Source organism: Colletotrichum karsti (assembly GCF_011947395.1).
Source record: "Colletotrichum karsti strain CkLH20 chromosome Unknown Scaffold5, whole genome shotgun sequence".
In the NCBI taxonomy this organism is placed as follows: domain Eukaryota; kingdom Fungi; phylum Ascomycota; class Sordariomycetes; order Glomerellales; family Glomerellaceae; genus Colletotrichum; species Colletotrichum karsti.
Window position 1 is genome coordinate 676,193 of NW_024065905.1, and position 27,790 is coordinate 703,982.

General features: G+C 50.9%; 7 protein-coding genes across 7 annotated transcripts; 5 read left to right on the forward strand and 2 right to left on the reverse strand.

The window, feature by feature from the left end:
* Positions 1-767: 767 nt before the first annotated feature.
* Positions 768-2,182, forward strand: CkaCkLH20_02210 (uncharacterized protein; the record flags this gene model as incomplete). Its single annotated transcript, XM_038884929.1, has 3 exons — positions 768-1,064; positions 1,167-1,346; positions 1,421-2,182. The coding sequence occupies 3 exons, from the start codon at positions 768-770 to the stop codon at positions 2,180-2,182; spliced, it is 1,239 nt and encodes a 412-aa protein (XP_038749717.1).
* Positions 2,183-3,296: 1,114 nt separating this feature from the next.
* Positions 3,297-8,450, forward strand: CkaCkLH20_02211 (uncharacterized protein; the record flags this gene model as incomplete). The annotated part of the gene is made up of 5 exons (XM_038884930.1): positions 3,297-3,617; positions 3,680-4,716; positions 4,963-5,045; positions 7,489-7,670; positions 7,725-8,450. The coding sequence occupies 5 exons, from the start codon at positions 3,297-3,299 to the stop codon at positions 8,448-8,450; spliced, it is 2,349 nt and encodes a 782-aa protein (XP_038749718.1).
* Positions 8,451-11,620: 3,170 nt separating this feature from the next.
* On the forward strand, positions 11,621-12,796 carry CkaCkLH20_02212 (myo-inositol 2-dehydrogenase; the record flags this gene model as incomplete). The annotated part of the gene is made up of 1 exon (XM_038884931.1): positions 11,621-12,796. The coding sequence occupies one exon, from the start codon at positions 11,621-11,623 to the stop codon at positions 12,794-12,796; it is 1,176 nt and encodes a 391-aa protein (XP_038749719.1).
* A 1,469-nt stretch (positions 12,797-14,265) lies between these two features.
* Positions 14,266-16,317, forward strand: CkaCkLH20_02213 (benzaldehyde lyase; the record flags this gene model as incomplete). The annotated part of the gene is made up of 5 exons (XM_038884932.1): positions 14,266-14,371; positions 14,425-15,299; positions 15,353-15,710; positions 15,766-16,178; positions 16,228-16,317. 5 exons carry the CDS (start codon positions 14,266-14,268, stop codon positions 16,315-16,317), a joined length of 1,842 nt encoding a protein of 613 aa, XP_038749720.1.
* Positions 16,318-16,528: 211 nt separating this feature from the next.
* CkaCkLH20_02214 (subtilisin-like protease) lies at positions 16,529-18,931 on the reverse strand (the record flags this gene model as incomplete). Its single annotated transcript, XM_038884933.1, has 1 exon — positions 16,529-18,931. The coding sequence occupies one exon, from the start codon at positions 18,929-18,931 to the stop codon at positions 16,529-16,531; it is 2,403 nt and encodes an 800-aa protein (XP_038749721.1).
* Positions 18,932-21,141: 2,210 nt separating this feature from the next.
* Positions 21,142-22,140, reverse strand: CkaCkLH20_02215 (uncharacterized protein; the record flags this gene model as incomplete). The annotated part of the gene is made up of 2 exons (XM_038884934.1): positions 21,142-21,908; positions 21,981-22,140. 2 exons carry the CDS (start codon positions 22,138-22,140, stop codon positions 21,142-21,144), a joined length of 927 nt encoding a protein of 308 aa, XP_038749722.1.
* An 849-nt stretch (positions 22,141-22,989) lies between these two features.
* Positions 22,990-23,853, forward strand: CkaCkLH20_02216 (C6 zinc finger domain protein; the record flags this gene model as incomplete). The annotated part of the gene is made up of 2 exons (XM_038884935.1): positions 22,990-23,422; positions 23,495-23,853. The coding sequence occupies 2 exons, from the start codon at positions 22,990-22,992 to the stop codon at positions 23,851-23,853; spliced, it is 792 nt and encodes a 263-aa protein (XP_038749723.1).
* Between the last annotated feature and the right edge of the window lie 3,937 nt (positions 23,854-27,790).

A 27,790-nucleotide genomic window follows, 5' to 3' on the forward strand; every position in this document is an offset into this window, starting at 1 on the left:
CGTCCGCCGGCTGACGGAGAGGCTTGGTGTCACCGGAGACCGCTGCCAGCAACACAATGCGCAAGAACATCAAAGTGTAAGACTCTGATGAAAGTTCTTGGATTATCCCATTGTGGTGAGAACACTCCCTCAGGTCCTGGTCTTCCGGGTTGTCATACGACTTGCCTCCTCCCGTAGCCGACTGCAACATGACCTAGGAAGTTCCGTATCATAGCCTTTGTGTCGTTGACGTACATGCATGATACAACATGATTGGTTTCTGCAAGCTCTGTTGGTCTGGTTCCAAAGCAGGCGAAATTATTCAGGACGCTCTTTGACAAAGACAGCAAGCAGTGTGCACAAGTCTCAGCAACGGAAGGGTCACATCCTCGTCTAAGCCCCAAGCAACTGGAAAGCAGCCATCAGCGTAGATGATTGAGAAGTTTCACCCAAGAAGCAGAAATTTTTGTCTTACATGAAGAGCATGATGGTGTTTCCGGGTGCCAGGGCTCAACATCAAACGGTGAGGGCTATCAATTCTGCAACAACCTTGCAGGCATCGGGACAAACGCTGCATGTTTCCGCGTAATGACTCAAATGACATCCAAAAGAGATGCTTACTGATAAGTCGCCTCATCAATTGATCCTCCCCTCGTTCGCTGCGGTGGATTCCCTGCCTTCATCATCATTCATCTTTCGAAGAATCACAGTTCCCAAATCGCCACATGGCTGACCTGCCAGTGCCGTTTTCTTGGCTCTTTTCGATCGGAAACTCCATCGCCGCTGCAATGCAGTCTTCATCTTCCATCGAATATGAGAAGGCGCAGTACACTCAGCAGATCCTGGACGCTTGGGAGTTGTTGACTCTTGAGGACGTTGTCGGACCCCAGTTGTCGCCTACGACTTGGAGCCTGAGCTTGCTCAAGAATCTCGCCATCTTGTGCCGCCAGAAAACCGACCACAAGGATGCGCGCCGTCTTCTCAAGGCCGAGATCAAACGGCGGCTTGGAAACGACCCGGTAAATGGCGTCTCGCACCACGCATTCCTCGCCGCGGTGGATGTGCAGAACCTCATTGAAACCCAGGTGCGTGATCTAAATTGCTCCCGATTGTCTTGTATATTTCACCTCAGCTGAGAATCTGCGATAATCATGAATCTACCCATTTCTAACACGTTTATGGTCCAGGAAACTCGACGCGCAGGTCGTTCCGGAACCGGCCGGCCCCGAACGTCTTCTCCGCTCCCAGCGACCCTCAAACAGGCCAAGGAGGCCTTCATGAAGCCTGCGCCAAAGCGTGGCAATGATAACGTATCTTCGAAGGAGTCTGCCTCAACGGGAAATGCTCCACGAACTCCATCGCCTAAGGTAAGCATCTTCTACATGCCATTCTTTCTTACAGTTTGACGTCCAATGACTCCTGCTTACCGTTTGCGAACTAGGCTCCTCGTGAGCACACGCCTCGTCCTGCCGTAGCGCCTTCTCTGGCCAGCAAGCTTGAAGTTCCTCTCACGCCAACTTCCATGTCAGGAACGCCCGTCTTCGTCCCGAACCGAGTCACCGCCGACACCGCGTTCCCTGTTTCCGTCAAATACTCACTGAGAGCGGCAGGCGGAATTCTTGAGCGTCTGAAGCGAAAGAGAGACGCGTTGTTGGAGGACCTGGAGAGCGAGCTCGAGAGTGAGAGAAAGCGGGTTTGCCTCGAGACCAACATCGCCGTCAGCAACGTCAGCATGCGACGCTTCGAGCTCGATCTTTCCGTGGGGCAGCAGAGGAAGGCTGCAGAAGCTCTCGCCAGTCTTCCCGGCGAGGCTCAACTGCTCGCGAAGCTCGAGCGGAACCAAGATCTCCGGAACGATCTGCTTGAGATTCAGGGCAGGCATGCCGACTTGCTGGCCCAGAGTCCAGGTCAGATCGACACGTACGCGGTATCTCGAGGATCGACCGGCGACGATGCGTCAAGCGCGCAAAACACTGTTGGTGGAGCCTTTGATCTCTTGTTCAGATGTGTCGAGAGCAAGATCGCGGCCATTGAGATGGAGGTAACTGAGGCAAGGGACATGCAGAGATCTGTTCAGGAAGAGCTGGAAAAATGCAGCGCCGTGGTGCGAAGCAAGGCGGAGGCACTTGACGCCGCCGAGAGGACTCACGCGGGGCTTATTGCCGACTCCGAGTCTCTCGCAACTGCCCAGACTGGTTTGTGACGAGGTCAAGACTGGGGAGATTGGGTTTAGATTCATGTCCAAGCTTCGCAGCAAATGTTTGTCGGGTATTGAGGACATTGTGATTTGATAGGTGAAGCAGCCGCATGAATGATGGTCGGGGATATGGTCAGCAGCAACTTAGAATGAACAGAGGTCTTGCTGGTTCGGTTGGAAATTCTGCTATTCGGCCAAACTTCACCTCACTAGCAACATTTTGTTTATCCAGACAATCTCAGCAATTGGCAATGAAGATGGACTACCACCGCCATGTCTCTTGTTATCTAACAACAACAGCGTAGACCAGCTGTTTATTTCACATCAGGCAGCTGTGGACGAAATGGTTGGCTTTATCGCACAAGCAGTCATCATAATGTGAAATCTTAAGCGGACCAAAGACTGGGCTGACATAGGCAGGGGTCTCGTCACTATGAATAGACCTTTAATCAGGGTCTGGAATCCTTCTGCCTTCCAGCCTGATTCTGGCGCAGGGGCCGGGGGCTTTTGTTGTTATTACGCAAAATCTACTTGTGGTTAACACGGACTCATGCGCACAGCGTCTTGTTGCAGTGCGCGAACCGCTTCATTCGGGTTGTTGATATGAGAAGGGCTCAAACGTTTATTGTAGACACGAAGTTCTTTAGTGCAACCGCAGAATTAGACTTATTATGTTCAACCACCATCACAGGAAAGCTCATACGAGGCCTCTTCATTATAGTGCATTGGCATCCAGCCTGATTCTGTATCATGATATTGCGCTCCTCGTATTTACATAACTCAAGGGTAATTACTAGCAGGGATGTTCTCAGCGCCAAAATATGTACCAATGAACATCGCTTTGTGGCAGCAGAATTGGCTCGACTGCTGCAACCTCAAGCAGGCTGGACTTGGCAACATTGAACCGACCACTTGCTGGAACCGGCTCATTGCCCGACTACACCGGCGCATAATCATACCAACCATCTGAGTAATATAACCCTTACACTCCATTCAAACACCTTGCGACTTAAGATGGCGAGACCTCCTGATAAATCCATCCTGGATGAAGGTATCGAATTTATGAACGATACCGATGTAGAACGTGGGCAATAACATTCCAACCTCCTCAAAGTTGGTCATGGACACGCACGATACCGCCGAAACTGACTTCGGGGACTCCGCAGAACCCCAAAGGATTCAAATCAACAAGCCCCAGGGTGCCAACCACCCAGACAGACACGTTGACGATACAGCATATGTGCGTGTTGCTCACGACGAAGACGTTGGTACTCCATCCGAGTATCCGAAGCAGAAGGCGACCATCTTCACGATCCTGACAGACTTTGCCTCTATCCTTCTCCCGCTTGGTTTCCTTGGGGTAGTCATAGTTTTATGGCGTTTAGATGGAACGCCGGCGACTGTTGGGTCTGAGGAAATGTGGCGCAATGCCATCAACATCGTAAGTAATGTCTGGTTTTCCAGTAAACATACGTGACTTTTGCTAAAACATATGCTGACCAGCTTGCCACCGTATTCCCCATCTTGTTTGCCGCGATCGTTGGTCGTCTGCTGTCTGAGGCGTCACGATGGAAGCTGGAGAGGGGGTCCTCGACAGGCGTGCTCGAACAGCTGATGGGTAGTCGCACGGTTGGCGCAACAGTCTCTACGATGATCGGCTTTCGCTCGTTAAATGCTCTGACTCTGCTGCTACTGCTGATTTGGACGTTTTCTCCTCTTGGCACGCAAGCTATTCTCCGAATGGAATCGACAAATTTCGAGCCCGACCTCACTGATACCAGCGTCACATATTTTGACACCGACGCGATAAGCGACCTGGTTGAACGAACTGGCCGTTTCAGCGTGATGAGTTATTCGTTTTCGTCATTCACGAAGACTTTGGCGTCGCTATACATGAGTCTTTTGACGACGCCTGTAGCGATCAAAGAAGATACGGTAGACCTCTGGGGCAACGTTAAGATACCATTCTTGAGCCACCCGGACTCGTCATGGGAAAACATCTCCGGCAGTAACGTCGTATACTCGTCGTTAGCTGGCATTCCCGTGGACAACTTTCACGACGGCAACACCACATTCAATCTGGAGTCGAGCTATCTTCGACTTCAATGCAGCAACGTTAGCGTTGGGCCTGCCGTTGGCAAGAACCCCGCGGGTTACGAAGAGTCAGTGGATCCTTCGATGATGCAGCAAGCAGCCACAATAAACATTGGTGGCGACGACCCAAAGCGTGTGGTTTTTCAAATGCCCAATGGCACTTGGCACGGATACAACACCAGCAGCAAAGACGATGGGGAAACAACGTGGGTCTTGGCGATCAACAGATTCGTTGACGCTCGCTGGTTGCTTATGAACAACACCGCCCTGGTCAACTTGACGGACAATCATGCGGGTTATCGCGAACGACCTTGCCTTTTTACAAATGAGACCGGGATTGAAGCCGGCAGAACGACTCTTCTCTTTCAAGCAGAGCCGAGATCGGGCTACAGCAAGGCGTCCGTCACGTATACCCCCATTCAGTCATATTGCGACGTCACCCAAAGGTACGTCGAGTCGAGGGTGACCTGCGACCGAGCCCTGCAAGACACCAAAGCAAGCTGCAGAGTCGTAGCTCAGCGACGTTCCCAAAAGCATCATGCGCCAGAAGAAATTTCCCAACTTTCATTCCCAAAGGTCTTCAACTCGCTATCCAATTATCTCCCCCGCGTGGTCGACAATGCCGTGGCGATGCAAAACGATTACTCGCTTTATTATCTTCAGGATCCCTCTCTTGCTGGAATGCTTTCCAGAGAAGATCAATTCTTGAACAATCTCACAGCTCAGGATCTGGAGGTTCGTCTGGCCCAGTTGCTCAACACATATCTCACCCTAAGTCAGCTCTCTCTGCACATCACAAGGAGCGGGCCGGACGGCGTTATCTCTTCGTACAACCAGACAGTCCCAGGGGAGACAAGTCAGCTTTTGCTCGTGTTTCACATATCGAATACCTGGGCAACGATCTGCGTATTTTCAGCTATCGTCTTACTCATCTGTGGCGTATTAGGAGTCGTTCTGAAGCACTTAGCGCGAGGACCTGAGATCCTGGGATATGTTTCAACTGTGTACAGGGACTCAAGACACATTGACCTTCCATCGCATACGGGGCGTTTGGAAGGGTTGGAGCTCTCGAAGAAGATGAAGGACTTTCGAATCCAGTATGGTGTCGCGCAATACACGAAAGAGGGAGGACCATTGTTCGGAGTTGGGAAACAGGAAGACATTATCCAGCGTGATGCTTAGTTACTCTCAAGGGTATTTTGCCCATTAATCCATGATTTCAGTATTTAATATTCCGGGCGACTGGGGCGAAGTATGTTCGTGGAAAGCGAACCCTGGGCGTGACGATGTCTGTTCTTTACGGGGACGTTTTCAATAACAGACAACCAAAGTCAAGTCCTCAGATAGAGCAATTCTGGTCTAGGGTTGTTATACAGCAAGACAGAATTGTGATACTTAGAATCTGGATGGTTGACAGTCGATCAGCTAGCCACGCAGCAATGAGAATCATCACTCCACGACCGCTTGCCTCCTTTAGTCCCTGAAATCACTCACTCACTCTGCGGAAAAGGGTTCTCTGAAGACATTGTCAAATGACCACTACTGCATTTCTTCATTTATGTCATTGTTCCAAGAAAAGCAACAGTTATCGTCTCAGCTCACAATCACGCCGTCTCTATTGCCACATCCTTATTTGGCGTCCTTGAACCGTAACTAGTGGTCAGGATGTGCTGCGTTCAGCACTTTGGCCGTAGTAGGTTTTCATTAAGATTGATCAGCATCTCTTATTACTATGTTTCTGGATCAAAATCTTCGAAAGATCTTTAGGTGCCTGACCTAGGGCTGTACAGGCGAGGCAGGTTACGTAGCCCATCCGCACCATTAGATCACGGAGTAATAGGGTCCGGTGCTCACATCAGACCATTTTGACTTCAGAAGAGGTCCGGAATAGACCGGAAGTGGGGTTTTTGGGGCGAAAGAAATCTAATCCTTGTGAAGTATTTTGGCCCAAATTCAAATGCATGTTTCTCGGGTATCCGTCCCATGGTTCGCGTCCATAACCCAAGCCCGTACCAAGCTCTTTGAGGATGGCTATTTGGCAATCACTTCAATCTGTAGCGGCACCTTGGCTTCGCTACAGAAACCCTGAAGCAGGGGTGTCCCTCACACGTATAGTTCATCCTCTCTTTCCCTGAAGCCAACTCATAAGCTAACTTCTCTTCGCGTCCTCTCCACTAAGGCTTTAACACTACCGCCAGGAAGCTGAATGGGGCACCATATGGTAGAACCAGTGTGCATGCTCCCATCAATATGTAGAAGAGCTGCGGTATAGTTCGCGCTAAGATTCAGAGGAGGGGATGTGTCCGATGAGGCTTCCATAACTGCAAGCTTCGGTATGTGCGCGTAAGCTAGAGCGGACTTTCTTCGGACTAGTCTTTAAGGATGCTGGGATAAACATTAATTTGACAGTAAGGTATTTATAGTTGTCTAAATAGAGAGCTCTATCTATACGTAGTGTTGCAGCATGCGTCGAGTGCCTTTTACTACGCTATCTTGAGTGACCCCGTCGAGCGCGGTAAACAATGGCTGTGCAAAGGAAATGCGGTGTGTTACTAGGTGAAAAGCCAGTCAGCCAGTCTTTATTTCCGGAGTTTCCTCGCTTCTGGCTTCAGAACGCGGGATCCCGCTGTAGATGCATTGCTCTGACGCCGGCAGGTCTGGGCAAGTCACCTGACGGTTGGTAGAGTTGCTACAACAGGGAGCAGAGTCAGCGCCGTCGTCCTCACACTCTCCTCTCGGGCGAGAAGCCCGGGAATACTTCCCCACAGCATCTCCGCCAACTCCGCTCTCACTGACGGCTTGGTGGGAAGCGCTCTCTTGGCCGAGGCGAGACACATCAGGGCCTGTATTGGTTTTGGAGGCCACGTATATTGATGTAGAGCTGGTCGGTATATATAAATACGTGTGACTTTGGGATAAAAGCTTCGCGTCGGTTAGATGCTGCATTCAACAATCTCACTTTTCATGCGTCGACCACCATGATTCAAGTTTCATCAGAGAAAGAGAAGGAGAGCCATGCGCCCTCGACGAACAATCCGCCACCGGAGCTTGAAGATGGTACCCAAAACGTTGCCTGCGGCACGCCCGAAGTTGAAAAGAAAGTATCAGCATGGCTCTGCGTTCTCGGGGCGTTTTTGTACCTTATGCCTTCATTTGGTGCGTGGACTGAGGGCCTGCCTGCTTCCCGTCTCAATCTTAGCTGACAGCTCTGCGACTAGGGTTCATGCAAACCACCGGCTCGATTCAGGCATTCCTTCTAGAAAATCAGCTACGCGGATACTCGGCGCGAGACGTCGGCTGGATAACGGGAGTCTACTCGTTCTTGACCTTCATGCTGGGGATTCAGACCGGCCCGTTAGTCGACGTGTTTGGGCCTGCACCCCTTGGACCCATAGCCGCCGTATGTCTTATTTCCATGTTTTTCCTATTGGCTGAATGTAAGAAATACTGGCAGTTTATGCTCTGCCTGGGGGTTCTTGGCGGAATTGGGAACGCGATTTCCACGACAGTCGGCATTGCGGTGGTTGGCAAGCTGTTTCATCGCCATCGCGGACTCGCTCTGGGCATTGCACTGGCCGGCTCGTCCACAGGGGGCATTGTCTTCCCACTGGCCCTGCGGCAGCTGTTCCCCGCATACGGATGGATCTGGTCTTTGAGGATTATTGGCTTCATCACGCTGGGCATCATGGTAATCGGCCTCGCCTGCCTATCCCCCTTTCCGCGATTGATGGCCAAGATGCATGGCAACGGGCATGAAAGCATCCAAAGCAAGAGTGCTGCCATGGACTTCTCCGCCTTTCGTTCAACCGCGTTCTCCCTCGTCACCTTTGCGCAAGGGTCTCTAGAGTTCGTCATCTTTGGGGCTACGGCTATCCTCCCAACGCTAGTTACTTGGGCCGGCTTTCCGCCGGAGGCTGGATACAATATGCTTGCGATCCTCAATGGTTTATCCTCTCTTGGACGGGTCCTTCCTGGGATTATAGGTGACCATTTGGGGCACTTTAACGTGCTGCTCGCCATGATTATTCTCACGGTGATCTGCACTGCTGCCACCATCACGGCGTTTGGGTCAACGCGCCTCGAGGCCCTCTACGCCTTTGCCGCTCTGGGAGGCTTCGGGACAGGTTCCTTCCTATCACTTGCACCAGGTGAGGTCACCCCTCAACTAAGACGACTGTAATGCAAGCCACTAATATGGTAACCAATATCAGTGTGCATGGGCAAGACATGCGATTCTAAGAACTACGGGCGATATTATGGTGGGTCGACTCAGCTCGTATCTTTCAGACACATCTGACATTCATCGTACCTAGGAACAATGAACTTCGTCATTAGTTTTGCCTTGCTTATCACGATGCCTATTGGTGGACAGATGTTGGAGTCTCTTGGTGCAAGAGCACTCTCCGGACTGTATGTTGGCATCGTTTTGGCTGGAGGCATCTTAATCTATTTAGCTCGAGCTGTCTTACTTGGTAGATACTTTGACTTTACCAGTAAGATTTAGCACCAGATGTCTGGGACCCAAAACGAGATCGTATGCCGGGCACCTTCTGCCACCGGCGGCCTCCTGTTGCCCGTCGTAACCCCTATGCCATGCAGTACCTACCTTACCCTCTACGTAAAGTCAATTAGGGTTAGGTTCATGTAGACGTCTCCATTTTTAACCGAACTTTTACGTATTGTACGGTATCGTCTGATTGGATAGAAATTCACATCCTAATTACTCAGTGGGTGCATTTACACTTCCGTCGTTAGTAGAGACGGAGCTAAGGTAGTGTACCATGCTTTCCTGCTACAGGCTCCGCCTTTGATACTAGAACTTCGCGGTAAGGTATTTTCTGTAACGTCTCCGTGATCCCAGACGGCCCGGTTATCCGAAAGCAGTTCAAGTATCTTCTCGAAACTTTCCAGTGGCATAGTCTCAAGTCGACATCGACAAACCAGGAAACCATTCGCTTGGCATCAAGGACCTTCATACTCAACAAAGGCTCTGCAAATGCCGTTGGGAAGCTGCAGGAAGGATCCAACGACAGAATCCGGGCGTGCGCTGCGGTTGACATGTCGAAGGATAGCTACGACATGGCCCGCGCAAAGATTGGCGGGTGGGATGTGTTTGATAATTATCTTCACATCCACAAGCTTGGGCGTGCACAAGCCAGAGCGGACTTTCTTCGGACCAGTTCTCAAGCCTGCCGGGATAACCACTGGTTCAACCGTGTTTATGGTCGACCGAACCGAGAACTCCATCTGTGCGCAGTGCTGCGCCATCCTGGGCAACCCTGTCGAGCGCGTGAAAGCATGGCTACAGGCAGTAAAGATAATCTGGCGTTCCTCTAACACGGGGTCGAGATCCGAGAGCAGTCCCAGCAGTTGCTGATGCTACATATCCACCAATGACTGGTGCAGTTCTGGTGAAGAGATCTGTCCTCAACGTCGACAGATAGGTATCTCAGTGTTTTCCACAGGGATCTTGTCAACCTTTGGCAGCTCAACCATCGCACAGGTCAGTCAATGAATCGTCTTTGCAAATGGCCCACCGGTTTTGACAACTGAGACTTATCCAGATGACTTGGACACGAGGAGTCTCAAAATCGCCGACAAGATCAAGCAAAAGACTATGAACGACATGCTGCAACACTTGAATCCAGACGGCTTGGCACACGTAGCTTACCAAACCGCCGAACATCGTTTGAAGCAAATGGTTCCACAAAATGCCATTACGCAGAGCTACTTCGGTTTGAACAGGCCTCATCTCGATCCCTTTATCTCGGCTAAGGTCCTTCGGCAATTCTACGGGAAAAGTGATTCCTCAAGGTGTTGCGTGACGCGAGCTTCTTTTCTTTTCGTAACACGACATCGTCCCACTGTCTGCTGCAAGAGCGCATGGGCTCCACGCGTGACACTCTAAGCGATGCCTTTCGTTTGATTGCTTCGGCCAATCTACGCTTGACAAACACGCCAACCAAGATGTCTTTGCTAGAACCACAGCATAATGATTGCAGATAGGCAGGATATATGTATCATTACAGGTCTAGTATTCTCTTCGGCAACGAGGGATTGGTGGCTGCAGTGGCGGTGGCGGCCTTCCAGGGGTTGTAGAAAATAACAAGCGAACTGTCTTGTTTCGAAGAGGGGACGAGAAAGCTATTGCGAGTTGGGTCTTATCCCATCGAGTGCCAATGGACTACAGTACAAAGAGTGCGGGGTGTCACCCAATGGAAGACTAGCTTTGATTTTTCCTGACCAATTGTAAATTTTGTGGTTGAGGTGAGTTGGAGAAACTGTGGGGATATATGCGGCTAGCTTGTACTGTAGTCCATTGGCACTCGATGGGATACGATCATCGGTGATCGTTCACTGCGATTTCATGTCCCCAAACCCAGACCGAAGGGTCTTTGTGGTATCGAAACGCTGGCTCAAGCCCAGGGAAGGTCGAAAAATGTTTTGAAGACCTTCATGCTGCTTACGAAGTCATTTGGGAGGGTGTTTTGATGCTTTCACCTACTGCTTCGTACGTGCTGTAGCTTTCCAGGCCAGTGGATAGAACACATCCTCGTCCCAACACCTACGTATCTACGTTCTCTCAAAGATGCGGAAAGGTAATCATGCGATGGCCAGGCCCAAATCAATTCACGTAAAGGCGGAAGCCACGCGAGTATCAGGCAGGGTGTTGTTCTGCCGATTGATGAACCGAAACAACTGATCAGTTTGCCAACAGCTGATGAACGCGACGTGGCCTGTACCACCCACTACAAAACGAAAGTGCCTAGCGCTTTAGCTTGTCGGTATTTATTTTCAATGGTAAATCTTATAGCTTGTCTTTTTAAACTCTTGGTATCTTGAATGTGCTAAATATAGAGCAATGAGTAGCTTCTCTAGTTCCTTAACCCTACTAAGACCAGCTGAACCTACCTAGCATGTCGAAAAGAGACCTGCATCAGCCAGGCTTTTTGATGTCTTCCGATGATTACAGACAAGATAGGGGCTGTGGGCTGGGCACAGGCGATGAGCGCCGCGTTTTCTTCAGTCTTTGCCAAAAAGAGCAACCCGCCTTGACTTTCCTTTGCTGGTCAGAAATGTCTCAAATACGACTAGTTCGATGCGGCAAGATTGGATGAGGGGATGCCCGACATGAACGCGTAGAGGGGGTTTCTTGGGTGCACCAACCTCAGCAGAGATGACACGTGGATTTCTCATGGAATGACAGGTGTCTAGAGCTCATGCAGAGTCTTATAAATATGTCGATATCTGGCATGATGGTCGATGTCGCAGTCGAAGTACCGTATCTCCCAATATCACACATAAATCTATCACTAGATCGTATCTGCGATCACTGAAACCACGGCCAACATGTCTCCCAAGATTCTTCATGTCGGAGTTATTGGCGGTGGCGACGTCGCGCAAATCGTTCACCTTCCGACGTTCATGCTTTTGTCCAGCCTCTTCAAGGTCACCACCATCTGCGATGTTTCACAGAAGACGGCTGACCATTGTCGTGCCAAATTCGGCATCCCCTACGCGACCACAAACCCTGACGACATATTTAATGATCCGGCCATTGATGTTGTCATGATTCTGACGTCCGACGAGTATCACGCTCCGTATGCCATTGCCTCTTTGGAGGCTGGGAAAAGCGTCCTGGTGGAGAAACCTATGACGCTAAGCGTGCAGGCCGCTGAGGAGATCATCGATGCTGAGACCAAGGCCCCCAACAACGCCCGCGTCTTCGTGGGGTACATGCGACGTTACGCTCCCAGTCTTCGAGCCTTTAAACGCGAGATCGAGTCCATTGACAAGATCAAGTACGCTCGTGTCCGCGATATCATCGGCCCCAACGCCTATTTCATCGGGCAGTCGGGGGCGCATCCACAGAAGTACAGCGATGACATACCGACTGGGGCGTCAGAGGACAGAAAGGCACGACTGGCAGTCTTGCTCGGTCAGGCCTGGGGCCAAGCGCCAGAATCTCTTACCAACGCGCAGATGGACTACTGCTGCATGCTGGGAAGCCTCGGAAGCCATGGTCTCAGCCTGATGAGGGAGGCACTCGGCGGTCTCCCGGAATCAGTCCTCGCTTCGACGGATAACGCGCGCTGGTACACGGCAATGTTCGACTACCGAAATGGCACCGGCCCTGAAGACCGCTTCACGTGTCTCTACGAGATGGGCATCGACTCCGTACCGAGATTCGACTCTCATGTCGCTGTCTTCGGGGAGAATAAGTCGGTCACGATCTGTTACGATACACCGTTCGTTAAAGGTCTCGGCATCACAGTCGAGATTGACGAATTGAATGAGCACGGGGAAAAGTCCCACAGGTCTCTTCAAACCTCTTACGAAGATGCCTATACCGCCGAGTTGAAAGAGTGGTATGAAACTGTCGTTAACGGCAAAGAAATCAAGACGACTGCCAAGGACGCTCTAGATGACTTGAAACTGTTCAAGATGATGATGGATAAATACCCCGCCCACAAAAGGATCAAGGGTTCATCCGACAGCATGGTCTTCTTACCGAGTGGCCCTTGAAACCACGACAAACTTGAATACTGCGCCATTGAGCAGTGTAATAGTAGTACTGAATCTGATCAACTATTCTTGATCTTGGTTCAATAGCAACATCGTGCAAGCAAGAGCTTCAAAAGCAAAATGACCCATGATTTGCGTTTCGGCCTCTGTGAAATTCACCACGTGAGCGGCTCACGGCAGAGCCTTCAGCGACACTGGGCCCTCAACTTTCAGTCAAGGACTTGCCGACATGCTCATTTGACCCAAGCTCACAAGAACAGTGTCCAAATGAGAACAACTGCAGAATTTGCAAGGTCGCTTAGAAATACTGCAAGTTTTGGACGGACTCGGATAATTTTCATATTCTTCGTTCATACTAACGGTGTGCTGGCGAATCCTTAAGGTGGTGGTGCACAGAGTCTTCGGACCGCGTGAACGACCGTTCGCCGATTTGGCACCAAATCGTCCGTCTCTGCTGCCGCGTTATTCTTAACATTGAGAAGTATACAAGCCTGGGTAGCTCCGTGGGCAACCGGTCTGGATGGGAACTCTTGCCACAGCATAATATTGGTAGTAGCTCGACGCGGACGCCCTTTGCCTTATACAAGGACGCACCGGCAATTAAATATAACCACCACCACCACATGACCGCTAGTCCGGCACCGGTCGGCCGATAGTGGGCCCGGACTATGATGGCGGGGCCGAACACCGGACCGGAAGTGCCGTGGTCCTGTCGATACGACACCTCGACGGTTCCAGCAGCGGGAACCACACCTTAATACCAAAGCTTCCACGGAATCCGAATTGTATCATACAGTCCAAAGCCCTTGACATACTTGACCGGCCTGCCACCCAGTGTCATTTATGAGCCTGGGACAACCTGAAGCGGGCTGCTGCGGGCGTATCTCGAACGGACTGCAACAATTCTTCATGGGCCTTCAGTTCGTTAATCTTTATTTCACTTTTTTTGCTTCGTTTTTTCTCCCATTTTATGCTTAATTATCTTACTAGTAGAATATACAGCTCAAGTTTCACAAATGCCCGCCGCCGCCAGTGCACAGTGCTGCCTGGTACGGACTACAAGACGGTTTCGAGAACGTTAGTAATGCGGAGCATTTCCTGATTCAAACCTCGAGGTTGGTCTGACATCGTTGTTCACCCGCGATGTACCGAGGTATCCGCCTCGAAATACCGACGGATATCAATAACCAACCATGCGGGGTCATCAGCCCCGTCATGCCGGCCAAGTCCATATTTCATGGAACGACGTCGCACGTTCTGACTCTCTTCGAACCCCGCACAATTCGTGCATCCAAGGTGTAACATATCAGATGATGTGACGACACTGGCAACGGCCTTTCGGATGTATCTGCGTCAATGTATTTATAGACGAATTGAAGATCTTATCTCCCAATAGCTCATGTCCTCTTAGACCAAACCATCGTATTCATGTCACAGCATTTGGTGCCAATCTTGTGAACAAAGAAACAATGGACTTTCCTCTTAAGCATCCCAAAACCCGCGAGCTACTGGGTGGCGACCTTCTGGCTCAATGCCTCGCCCATCTAGGTGTCACTGTCGCCTTCGGAATTCACGGTGCGTAAAGGACAGGCCGCATATTCCGGTCCTCATCAATTGACAAATCTCAGGCGGTCATCTCGACAGTTTCCTCGTCGCCGCAGTGGAGGCCGACATCAAACTGATTGACGTCCGGCACGAGACCGTCGCCGTCCAAGCCGCGGAGGGCTGGGCAAAGGTCAAAGGAAACAGCACTCCGGGAGTGTGCTTCGTCACAGCAAACTCGGGGTTTTGTAATGGGCTGCCTGGTCTCGCCACTGCTTATGCAGACCGGTCTCCCGTGTTCTGCATCACCAGCTCGCCGCCGCTGCGCGAGGCCGAAACCAACTCTCTTCAGGGTTTCCACGACCAGGTCGTCCTGGCGAAGGCGGTAACCAAGCTCGCTCATCGAGTCACGACTGTTACCGAAATCCCGAGGATCGTCAGTCTGGCATGGCGGGCGACGACTGCGGGGGCTCCTGGGCCGGTGCTGGTCGACTTTCCGATCGACATTCTTTTCATGCCCGTCGAGCAGAGTAGCGTATCGTGGGGATCCATCATGTCTCCGCCCGTCTCTTTGCCAGCTCCGAGCGGCACGGAGGTAGAGAAGGCTATGGACCTCTGGAAGCGCGCTAAACGTCCTGTTATCATAGTCTCGACCGGTGCTTCGGGAGCTACGGAGAAGGTGATCAAGCTTGCCGAGTCAACTAACACGCCAGTGTTCCATTCTCCAAAGTTTTCGACTGGCATTCTGCATTCCCATCCCCTCTTTGGCGGATCAGCTACGCAGTTGCCTATTTTGCGTTTCACTGGAGGTCAAGCTCCGGATTTCGTGCTCTTACTGGGCGTCAGGTCTGGCTTCCTGATGGGTGGCCGAAGCGGCGCTATCATTCCAAATGACAACAAGTCGAAAGTCGTTCAGGTTGATCTCGACGGAAGCGAGATCGGGCGGTCCACGAACATTGATGTAAGCCAAATATCTCTCTGCTTCATGAAAAGAGTGACTGAAAACCTCGACAGGTTGGTATCGTCGCCGACGTTGGGCAAACAGCTGCTGCCATGTCAACCCTAGTGGAGAAGTCGTCGATCAAGGCGTCGGATGACTGGGTTCAACAGGCCTTGGGCTTGAAGAAGTCACAAGTCGCCTCAGCCGCGAACAAGAAAGAGCCAGTTATTCTCCCCGAAAACAAGAGGTTGCACCCGTATCATGGCGTAAGCACGCTCTTTCAGTCTCTTCCTGAAGGCAGCCTCGTCTGCATCGACGGTGGCGAAGCTGGTGGATGGGCCATCCAATGCCTCAACGAAGCCAAGGCTGGGCTTTCAATGGTCTCGACTGGCTATTTGGGCTTCTTGGGCAATGGCTTCGGATATTCTCTCGGTATGCTATCCGAGTTCCTCAAGCTCGACCAAATACTGATGGTTTCCCGCAACAGGTGCTGCTTTGGCCGATCCCGACAGGCTTGTAATTAACTTGCAGGGAGACGGCAGCGCAGGCTTCCACCTCAGCGAACTCGACACGTACGCCAAGTTTGATCTGAAGATCTTGACAGTTGTGGTGAACAACGCTGTCTGGGGAATGTCCCAAGCTGGGCAAGACATGATGTACGGCGAGAAAACGCCACAGCGGCCTTGTGTTGCGATGAACCCCAAAGTCAAGTATGATATCGTCGCCCAGGGCTTTGGTTGTAAATCTGCCGCGATTGATGTTCAGGATGGCGACGCTGATGGAAAGAAAACACTTGACTTCTTGGGTAAGACGGTGGAAGACATGACCAAGGCTGGAGGGCCGGCTTTGCTTGATCTTAAGGTGTCTGATGTGCCATATCATGGTACCACGAAGGCTATGGTAAGTTCCCTGAGCTCGCGTTTTACACACACATCTGACAGATCTGTAGGTTGGGAAAAGCGACGACCCAAATGTCATCGTCGTACCCTATTACGACAACTTACCGAGACCGTATTACAAGACTGGTGGAAGCAGTTAAATCTAGAGCACTACTCACACGACGTTATTTAGTCGTAGTGCACCAAGCTAGAGGGGTCTTCACGTCTTCTGCTGTTTCGTACAGCCAATACATTGTCGTTCGACACAAGCTTCCTTATTTGAATTAATCCTAAAACTTCGCGGATGTTGAAGTGTGAGCATTTCCTTACAAAGAGATTCAAGGCCTGTCCCAATCTAATTCCCGGAATACCTTACTCCTCAGATGGAAGGCTCCACAGGAAGGTCAAAGAGCTCCCAACATCGTGCTTTCCGTCTGACCACACAAGTCTGCCCCAGGAGCTGGCATCCCCACTTCTTGGTGAGCTCAGCGTAGCTGTCACCACGTAGCTCTGCTTCTCTCCAACCGAGCTAAAGGTCAGAGTATCAGGTTTAACAGCTATCTTGACCAGACTGGGATCATTGAGGAAAACATCGGCCTTGTAAGTCCCCGGCTCTCCAACATTGGTGACAGTCCTTGTGAATGTTGCCGTGTAGGAACCATTGGTAGCATAGGTACCATTGCCCGCCGGAGATTCGTATAGTGCCGAAAATGAGGGGTAGTTGAAGTCGTACACGCTCTTTGTCTCGTATGAGTTGCAAGTGAAGTTACTCCTGGTGATTCCGGAGATAAAAGTAGTGCTAGTGTTGACGGCGCACAGGAAATCGAGGTAGTCATTGGTAGTAAGGTCGTAGACGAGACCCGGATCCAAGGCTGCAATGGGATCGACATGGCCGTTTCCGTAACTTAAGGGAGAGGCGGATTCCAAGTTCGAAGAATCCACGATCGGCGAGGTGCTGTCCTGGAGAGTGACATACGCCGTGGTCATCATCGCTGATCTAACGGCAGCAGGACTCCATTCCGGACGACGGGCCATGATGTAAGCTGCAATGCCGGACAGATGGGGGCAAGACATAGATGTGCCGGAGATGACATTGTAATCGACCTTCCTCGTGTCTGCCGCAATGCCAGCCGGGCCCTGACCAGCCCAGCCCGCCAGGATCGAAACGCCAGGCCCTGTGATGTCCGGCTTGGCCAATCCGGGAATTGGGATATTGGGCCCTCGCGAGCTGAAGGCAGCCATGTACGGGGCCGGGACGCCTACTCTCGTGCCTTCAAAATCGAAGACAACCGTAGCGCCATAGGTCTTCGCATACGCCGCCACCTCAGCGCCGTCCTTGAAACCAAGGTGGAGGGCGGGAAGAACATGCGCATCTGCAATCAGCTCCTCGCCGTTGGCTTCCGGATTGACGACGATCATGCCGCGGCCACCTGCAGCTTTGACCACTCCACCCTTCTCAGCTCTACCGCTCTGGCCTCTCACACAGAGAACGATTTTTCCCGCAACCTTTTCCGCGTCAAGGCTGCCATCCAAGCAAAAGGAAGCAGTAGAACTATTGCCTTTGCCAGCAAGGCTGCCGTGGATGAGAGGAAGAACTTGGCCCTCTGCCAAAGGCTCGATGTCGGTCACGGAACCGTTGCTGTACAAAGAGGCGCCGGTGTAGTTCTTCCCATTTCCCAAGGTGACGTGGGCTGGGAAGTCGCGGTCGATAGTGCTGGCGGCAACGTTGAGTGTCCAAGGCGACAAGTTGGTCACTGTTCCAGGACCGGGTCCCGAGTTTCCCGCGGAGACGGCGACGAAAATGCCTTTTTCCATTGCAGCGAAACTACCGACAACGATTCCTTCGTCCTCATTGAAGGTTGGCTGGTCAGGACCCAGCGACAAAGACATGACATTGACGCCATCCTCGATAGCTTTGTCCATGGCAGCAAGGATGTCAGAATCGAAACATCCCTCTTTCCAGCAGACCTTGTACATGGCCAGGCGGGCGTGTTCGGCCATTCCACGAGCTGTACCGGACGCCTGGCCGAACAGGCTGGCACCTTGAACTGCAGAGCCTCCAGCTGTCGTAGAAGTATGAGTGCCGTGGCCGTCGTCGTCTCTGGGCGATTGGTACTCTCCAGTCCAGTTGAAAGGCTGCGAGCCGTTGGTAACTGCGGCTACGTAGCCTTTGTAGAAGGCTCTCGCTCCGATCAACTTGTTGTTGCAGTTGCTCGCTGTCCACCCATCTCCTTCCTCGCATGCACCCTTCCATCTACTCGGGATTGGACCGACACCGTCATCCCGGTAGCCTGGGTTCTCGGGCCAAGCTCCAGTGTCGAAGATACCAATGATGAGATCAGACTCGGCTGCTACACCTGTATCATCCGCTCTCCGGTGCGCATGCAAGCCGGAAGACTGGGGACTCATGGGGGAACGCCCAAGCAGTTCGTCGTTGCCCATCAGTCCCAAGAACTGAGGGGATCTGCTGGTGTGAAGATGGTAGACCTTGTCAAGTCTCACCGACAAAACATCGGGCTGAGACTTCAAGGCATCGGCCTGCTCGTCGGTGAACTTTGCAGCATATCCATTGACGGTGTTCTCGTACGTGTAAAGAACGTCGGCGGCCTGCCCAGACACGGATTCGACAGAGGCGTCCACCAATGACCTTCGGAGTAGATTATCCCCGCCGTGGGCCTGTCTCAACTGGACGATGTAAGTCTTCTTGAGATCAGCGGCAGAACCTACCCCCGCGAGGAGGGAGCTCAAGAAGAGAATCCAAGAACCCTTCGCCATGGTACGTCGCGGGTCTAGCGAGTTGAAAGAGTGTGTGGTATGTGCGGGCCATAGTATCACACCATGAGGAAGGGGACTTGGGTTTAAATCATCGATTTATCTACCACACTCTCACCAAGATCCTATTTCTTTTTGCAACACAGCCGCATAGAGCTAGCGTAGTTCGGGGTGTAATCAAACCTTCTCATGCCCCCAGCCGTATTCAATGATTACGGAAATCACTGTTGGACCAGAAGATTGAACATGTTGCACCAAGGATTCCCATTTATTTAGGTCCGTGAAGAGCGATGACAAGGACTGGGAACGTTGGCGATTTTAGGTATGATTGGTGGAACCTGCTCCAAACCCCCTTTTCAGGCAGTTCATCCAGACTCAATTAAAGTGCTAAGGAACTCTAATTCTTCGTCGCTAACTGCCATGCTAATCCAGTTCAGTAGAATATTACTAAAATCATTCGTCGATTGCCGTATGTTGTGTACCGATCTCTGAAATTGCGTTGTAGTATCCCGAAGGTCCCGGTCCCTCGTTTGCAAAAAGTTCCGAACACGGGCAACGCAGACCCCTTGTAAATTACGACGCGCAGCAACAGCAGTCCCGTCGTTGACTCCCGACTATTGAAACACACACTCCTCCACTACTATTGCTTCTTCACAATTATCATCAATTAGAAACTCAGAAGCGAAACACGAATTCCGGTGCTCTAATTTGTAAATCTCGCTTTCTTGTGACACAGGACGTCAAAGCGTCGAGATATCTGCAAGATGGAGTAACAATACGCATCGAGTCCTAGCCAGCCAAGCAATGCACAGCTCTCCCAATGAGCACTGACACGCAGGCAGCAACAGGCGATAAGGCGTCCGTTGCCACCAACACCACAGTCTTCTTCACAGACCAATCGTATTGGCAAAAGACCCGAACATGCGGCGCAGTGAATAGAGCCGACATAACGAGGGATAGCCGCCGTTATAAAAAGCAACAACCGCCGCTTGTTTTCTCCTATCTCGTCGGTTCCCACAGTCGTTCAACTTCCTTTTCCCCGGCACTCCAAAGGCCGAGTTTCGCGTCGTAGTCTCACACTGTTCAACTTTGCTTCCACCAGAGACGTTGACATGGCAGAATCGACAAATGCGCGCATAAACAGTACTCCTCGCATGGAAACGAGATCGGAAATCTGTGTAGGCCAAACAGCTCTTCAGACAGCCTCAGCTGATAATGAGCATGATGAACTCGGCCAGAGTTCAATGCAGGTCAGAGTTCAAAGTCTTTTATGCCTCGTTTACTCGGCTGAGCGAGATTCTGCGAGATTTCAGAGCGCTTCCCGATACCACCAGAGGAGAAACCAACAACGCAACAAAGTTGTATGATTCTCTTGTCAGACGCATATATGATGAGAGGGACGGACTAGAACGAACCCTAAACACCAGTCCCGATGCTCATGGGACTCCGAATGGCCAGACATTCTCCGACAGAGACGGTGAAGTTGTCCTATTGGATTTACCATTGAACATGGCCGAGTACGAGCAGATGCGCCAAAAGGCCGCATTTGTTTCTTCGACACTGCAGAAATGTTACCAGGACCTCAGCGAGGCGTCCGTCGACACCGCAACCTCGGACAGGCATAACGCAAGCGGGTTCTTTGACACATTTTCTCAGCGGCTTATGTACGCCATCTGGAATATACGACAAGCAACCGTGAGCTCCCAAGACCGGAGACTTGGTAACATCTCTCGACGCGGGCGGGCCTGATTAAGGAAAGATGAAGACATGAAGGGTTTTGAATGGTGGTAAGGTTATGTCTGGGATGGTGTCTGTCAAAATAACTTTCGTTGACCAGAAAACACATGGATAATACATTGAAAAGGGAAGTTAAGCTAGATGTCACTCTGTCTGTTAACAATAAGATTTAAAAATCCACAATCACGGCATGCTTCTAGTCTAACGCTGCATATTTGTTTTCATTCGCTAACTGGGCCAGCTAACGAGCATTCTTCTTTGGAAAATGACCGCCCTGTTGTGCCGATGCCTGGGCGAACCTATCGCCAGATTGAATGCCATAACTGATTGGGTATCTCTTATACTCGAAAACTATTGCCATCGCTCCAGCATGCAAACTCCGTCCCAACCCGCCCCACGTTGTAAGTTTGAATGCAGGAAACGTCCCGTGGCATGAAACCTCCCAAATGCATACTGCGTCTTGTATACGAAATATCTCAAGCCCTTGCTCTCTTTCGCTTGCGAGTAGGACGGGCCTGTACAGCAGACTCCCGGCCCCCGACACTCTGCCAGTACTCCTTGAGCAACTCGGCATTATTGTCCTCGACGAAGTCCTCAGACACAGTTTCGTCCTTCTCAAAGCCTACCCAGCTGATCTTCATTTTGAACTTGCCCCCCTTCGCCTTAGTATGCCCTTTAATGCCGAGAATATGCCAGTAGTCCTGATACTCGCCCAGGTCCTTGCGGGGGTTTCGTTTTGTCACGTAAGATTTCCACATAGCAGGGGCATCCTCTTGAATGATGCACTCGGGCTCCCATGTAAGATTGTTTTTGGGATCGGTGTTCGCCCAGCGGCAGCGCAACCGGAGACGAGTCGGGTCTTCCGGGTCTACCTCATGCCCTACAATTGCGCGAAGCTCCCATTGTTGGTCGGTGACGTCAGCGGGCGTAGAGCTTGCCTGGAGTGGGTGGTCGTCCTCTGGTTCCTTCTTGATATGAGCAAGATCTATGGTATCGTCGACATGGCCATTCGCTGCGTCGGTCGGCTCTGTCTCGCTGTTATCGTTGGCGGTATTGGCGGTCTGGACGGTGCGGTCTTCCGAGCATATCCTACTCCTCTGGCCGTTATTCTCGCCACCGCTATCTTGCTCGTTCGATGGGTTCGTGATCGAAGTGTTCGTAGTGGCCTTGCTCGGAGAAGGATCGATTGTCTCGGGCTGTGGTTGGTTGTCGGGCGCGTCGGTGACAACATCTTCCGCAGGGACTACTCGCCAAAAAGGCAGTTAGTCAACACATAAACCCCTTGAAAAACACCCCACAGAAAATAGGGACATACCAGAGTCTGGAAGTGGAAGTTGTTGACGAGAAGCGGTTGGCCTCAGGCCCAACGCTCGCGCACCCAGCTGGCGCATCATCCCCACAGACGGCATGTAGGTCCTTCCTCGAGCCTTTTTGTTCGGCGTACCCAATGCCCGAGCTAGACCGGAGAGTTCCATTGATAGTAGAGCAAACTGCACGAGGATTGGAAAGGAACTGTCGGCTTAGTATTGTTGGTGATCAGAAAAGGTAGGGGTTGGTTGTAGTTGAGAGATGGCTGGCCGCGAAACAGCTGGCGGGGAGGGGCGACGCGACGGATATTTGGAACGCGCGCGTTACGCGTAAAGTGCTTCTGCAGTAGCGACCCGCTTGCTCCTGCCTAGCCCACCACTTGACGGCAGGAGAAACAGAGCTTCGTCAGTCTGCGATATGTGGTCGTTCAGCTGGAGAGTTACAACTACCGTTTATGAAGGAATTGTTGTTCTCAGAAGTCCTCAAATATGGCTTTGGCCCGATCCTGCCCATTCAAATCCCGAAGATTCGGGCCCGTTGACCCACTGAACTGCCGTGCGGAGCCCCGCTTTACCGGAGAATACTCCGTGATCCGGGGAGAGTCAGCCGGATTCCAAGTCGATCGAACCACAACGACTGGCCAGCTGGCGCAGTGGAGTACAAGTGAATTATTGGCCGACAGGATATACGTACAAGCCACCTCCAATTCTCGGATGATCTTCCAAAGCACCGTGTTACACGGCGGAAAAAAAGAAATGTTGCGTACGTACCAGAGCCAAGCATGAAGTACCTTACGCGTTGGTCTGTACGGTACTTTCTTCCTTAATCACGCGAAGCGATACTTGATTGGGAAATCCAACAGGCCAAGACCTGCACTTCGCCACCCCGTGTCTCGTCCACGTCGTTGGTCAGTCGCGAGATCGATCCTGTGTTCCATCCCGTCATTCCACCATCCAAATAGTAAACTTGCCCCAAAGAGTACAAGCTGCCGTGCCGGCATCTCTGCGAATCGATAGATGACAGAGATGTCGAAACAGCCGCTCATCACTGACTCGACGCCGATGGAAACATCCCAGGCCGCTGCCGGCGGCGGTCGCGGTCGGAAGAAGTCCTGTTGGGAGTGCCAACGCCGGGGGAAGGTATGCGACTCGGCCCGGCCCGTCTGCTCCAACTGCAAACTCAACAGCATCGTATGTCCGGGTTATGAGAACATCAGGCCGTTGACATGGGTAGCCCCCAACATGGTGACTACGAAACCTTGGAGGAGCAAAAGGTCGCCAGCGAACAAGTCCGACGCCGCCAAGAAGAGGGGGAAAGAGGCAGACAAGAAAGGCGGTGACAAGCAAGAAGCCGTCCAACAAGCCTCTTCTGAGAATCGCATTGTTCACATCTTCCCTCAACAGGAACTACGGACGGAGACATGTGATATCGGCGAGGCCTCGCACTACTGTGAGTCAAAACCTCTTCGTGTGAATTTGACCAGCATGGGGCTCGCGTGCCCGATGTACTGTTCGGAACTAGTGCTGACAGAAGTCTACTTCGCAGGGAATGAGTTCGTCTGGCCGTACTTTCACTCAAACCAACTCAGCAAAAGCCCTTGGGTTGTACCCATATCTAATATCAACAACATGAAACCGTACCGGCGACACGGGCTGGTCGCCATGGCCATTGAGCACCGCATGTCGCGTCTATCGCCGACACGGGATGATCCTTACGCAGCAGAAGTCAGAGCCAGGGGTTATCACCACCGTTTCACAGCAATTCAGGCACTTAACAAGGAGATCGAGAACGAGAACACGCGGTCTGCAGATGCCACACTGGCTGGCGTGATTGTCTTCCTTTTCGGTGATGTACGACAGCGTCTTCTGGCTTCCGAATGATGGTCTTTGAGCTAATATTCTCTACTGATAGTTGATGGCGGCGGCAACAGCGCCAAACTGGCGAGTTCACATTAATGGCTTTGCAGCGCTGATTGAATTGCGTGGTGGCTGGGAAGAGTTCTGTCGAAAATCACCGCATCTCAGATCTCTCGTCCTTTTTTGCAAGATGTAAGTGATTCCATGGAAACCGCGCCTCGGGTTGCTCCAAACCTTTCCGTCTACGTGATAATTCCTTTGCTCAGGGAGCTTTGCAAACAGTGTGGTGGTTTATTATATGCTGCTGACATGGCCTTCACAGTATTGAGAATCTCGCCAACACCACGAGTCCTGCCGACGATCAAATGGCGCCGCTTGCTAATTTCAAGATGAGAGATTTGATAGAAGACGCATTTGGCATCGGATATTATCCTCAATTCCCATGTCCCGTCGACTTGTTCATCGACATTATCCACATCAACCGTCTCCGTTTCTTTGCCTCACGCAGAAGGCCTGAAGACACTCCAGGATCTGTCTCTTCTGAGGCGTATGGTCTTCTAGAAAAGATTTTGAGCTTCTCCCCGGACGCTTGGTTCAACACAATGACTACTCTACCAGAAGGGCATTTAATGATGGCAAAGATATACCATTCTGCCGTGGTTCTCTTTGGGATATCATCGCTCCAGAGCTCTGGCGCTATCACTCACAATAGAACGTGGACGTCCAAGAAGAAGACTCATCTCGAGAGGCTATTCGCTCTCCTTCAAGCATCCGCTGCCGACCCAGCACTCAGGATCTGCACATCGTGGCCCATGATCGTGGCGGGGTTTGAAGCAAAGTGCGGGAGGCAATGGATGCGAAATTTTATTACGGATCGCTTGGATCAGGATAGTCGACAGCTGGGCATTTGGCTTCCGGTGGCTGCCCGTGAAGTACTTGAGAAGTTCTATGCGTCGGCTGGGAAGCGCTGGGACGACTGCTTCAACAAACCGCATGCGCTAATTACTTAGAGACATGAGTTGATATACATAAGCAACGACATCTATTTTGTAAGACAGCAACTCCTTCAAGGCTTTTTGCTTTCGTCAACTCGTAGCTTACTCTATCACATCGCCAATATACCGCCATTTGCTACTGTCTGTTGATAGCTCAAAGACAAGAACAAGACAATGATAGCACAACAAGGAAGGAAACTTGGCAAAAGAATCCAAATCTCTGGCCAAAACCTCGAGATCAGACTCCATGTCAAGAGTAGCGCAAGCAGTGTCCCGAAGAAAGCTAATCGTCTTCTCGAAATCAAAGAACTGTCGATGTAAAGACCAAGAAGTATGGCGAAGAAACAGTTCATGGGCTGTATATAGAAGACAGTAAAGTAAAATTCGGCGAAAACTTGACTGGGAGATTCGTATGACGGAGTCAAGAGAGAGACGAATACCATAGGAGCAAGAGAAGAAAGCTGAAGGTAAAGCAACCACATGACGAGCATCACGCATCGCGACTCCGAAAAATGGGATGCGATGGATGCGCGTATGTCTATACCCCTTGCCTCCATGACGACTTCCTGATTTAGGTACGAAAAAACATTTTCGTTCGTGTCCACGTGTCCCGTAAATGATGAGTTGTTTAGTTGCGGCTCCCCCATGTTCGTATTGTCGCCGTCCATTAACATTTCCTGGAATCTGGTTGGCCTTGGTGTTGTACCGTCTTCGTTCTGGGGGAAATCGCGATCAGATGGCAAGCCATCACTGACGTTATGTGATAATTCTTCCAGAATAATAGCGATCTCATCTAGTGTGGCACCGGCGTCTTCGTGGGCTTGCCCATTCATATTGAGTCCTTTCTTGTCAGCTGTCGTTCAGTCCAAGCCATAACGAAGATGGCTACTTACGTCTTTGGTATGAGGTTAACAAGTTGATGAGTTTCCTAGCAGACTCCTGGTTCTCTGTGTGCTTGTCGTGTTGCTTTTAGCTTCGCGCGAATTCGATGACGGGCACCAGAACGGCCAGCAAAGGCCCCAAAAAGAGGAATACTGGCAGTATTTGGCCAAAACCCCATTTGTCCTCCGATTCAGTAGTAATGCCGGAGTTACGAGCTCGGAAAAGACGAGCTGTTCCCCAGGAAGACGCTACGAGAAGCCATGATATCTGTCAGGTTGTGTTATAGCTCGTTGAAGAATGATAACGGAGCCAACAATTGCGTATCTTGACTTACATCTACTAACTCCGACAAGAGTAGTTCTGTATACAACTTGGCCAATAAATATGAGGCAATCATGAGATCCAAAGGTCGTACAACTCGGAGCGCCCACTTCCTTATAGGCGTAACGGCAAAGCTGCGACAGGCCCTAGCTGTTGTAAGAAGACATGACGCTGCCCAGAGCCCTAGGGTGTTACTAATTCTCTTTCTCGCAAGGTCTGATAGCTTGCGAAAGAGTTTGACGAATCGTGATATAAACCCAAATATCAAAATGGAAATTGAAAGAATAGCCGATTGGTACGCATCAGTTTGTTGAAGCAGCTTTTCGCGCCCGATACATAAACTTCCGTCGGGCAGCTCGTATGAGATTGTATCATTGATGCAAGTGCGATTGATCCAGAGGGCCTGGCCCATCCCAGGAATGATGAAGCAGCGGGTGTTGGATGAGGAGATGCTTGCTGAAGGTGGGTACCAGTCTCGGGCCCAGTTGAAGTACGCTGTTGGAACAATAGATGCTACCAAAAGAGCTAGAAGAATCGTGACAAGCACCATTCGGATGTTTCGTTCGGTTTGGTGTTGGTAAAGATAACCTCGAAGAGCAGACAAGCAACCTGCATGTGTGATATTTGAAAACCAGGCTAAATAGCTGCTTATCATCCAATGGTACGCTGATATGTAGCAGCTTAAGCTGATAAAACTGCTGGTTAATATACCAAGCCCGGTGAGGATTTGAACATCACACATGTTCAAGAGAATCTAGATACAATTTAGCAAAGAGGTAAGACCATCAGTCTACAGGGAGGGGATGATACCTTGTTTGACACTAAACTCCAGTTTGGATGGAATCCAAGCCGCTGTCGATGTCGTCTCAGCATACCGACAACCTTGACGTCAACCACATTAGGCCTCCACATCTGGTCGCTACCGGGCTGCAGACGGTGGCTCGAGTGGTTCAACGGGTTGACGCCAGGGTCGAACGTCAGGCAGTATCGAAATATGACCATAATGACAACGAGCCAAGCAGTCCCCAAGAATGAAACTAGTACCTGAAGAAAGATGATGTCAATCACAAGGCTTTCATGTCGATGACAATAAGTTGTGTGCAAATGTAAATCCACTTACGCCAATCCCCGCAATGTCCGAATCCGCCTCGAGGGTCGATGGTGGATCGAAACAGGCCCGGTTACAATTTAATATCTTCGACTCGTCAGGTAATAGTATCTTTGGCGTGTTGTTAAGTTCCATTGAGACTTAATGTTCAAGTAGTGGTCTTAAGACCTAGGATCCTGATCTGACGTAAATGATGTAAAAATGAGTCTACAGCGGAAACTCAAATCAAGCAGCAAATGATGTAAGAAAACTTGATAGATATATAGCCGACAGTCAAACTTGGAGCTGGGTTGCAATATAATCATAACGTTTGGTAAGATCAATGTTGTGAGTGATACAATAAGCCTGCACGAAGTCTTAGTGTGAGACATGACACGTACGCATGTCCATCCTTGGCTGTTCGTGTAAGCCAGGCTGTGTTGCGTCAGCATACGTACATATTCAAGCGTGGGTCTTGACGTCCTTCTCATCGAAAGAAAAAGGAAATCCATTTGCCGTTCAGTTGGACATGTTCTACCGTTCTATGACGGGGCTTGAACCGCGTGATGCAGTGACGTACAGCATTGCCTTAAAATCAGATCCAGCCTTGGATGGCTGATACTCCAATGCGTCTACGTACCTCTCAGTAGCCTTTCTTCTCACATCCAAGCTTTTG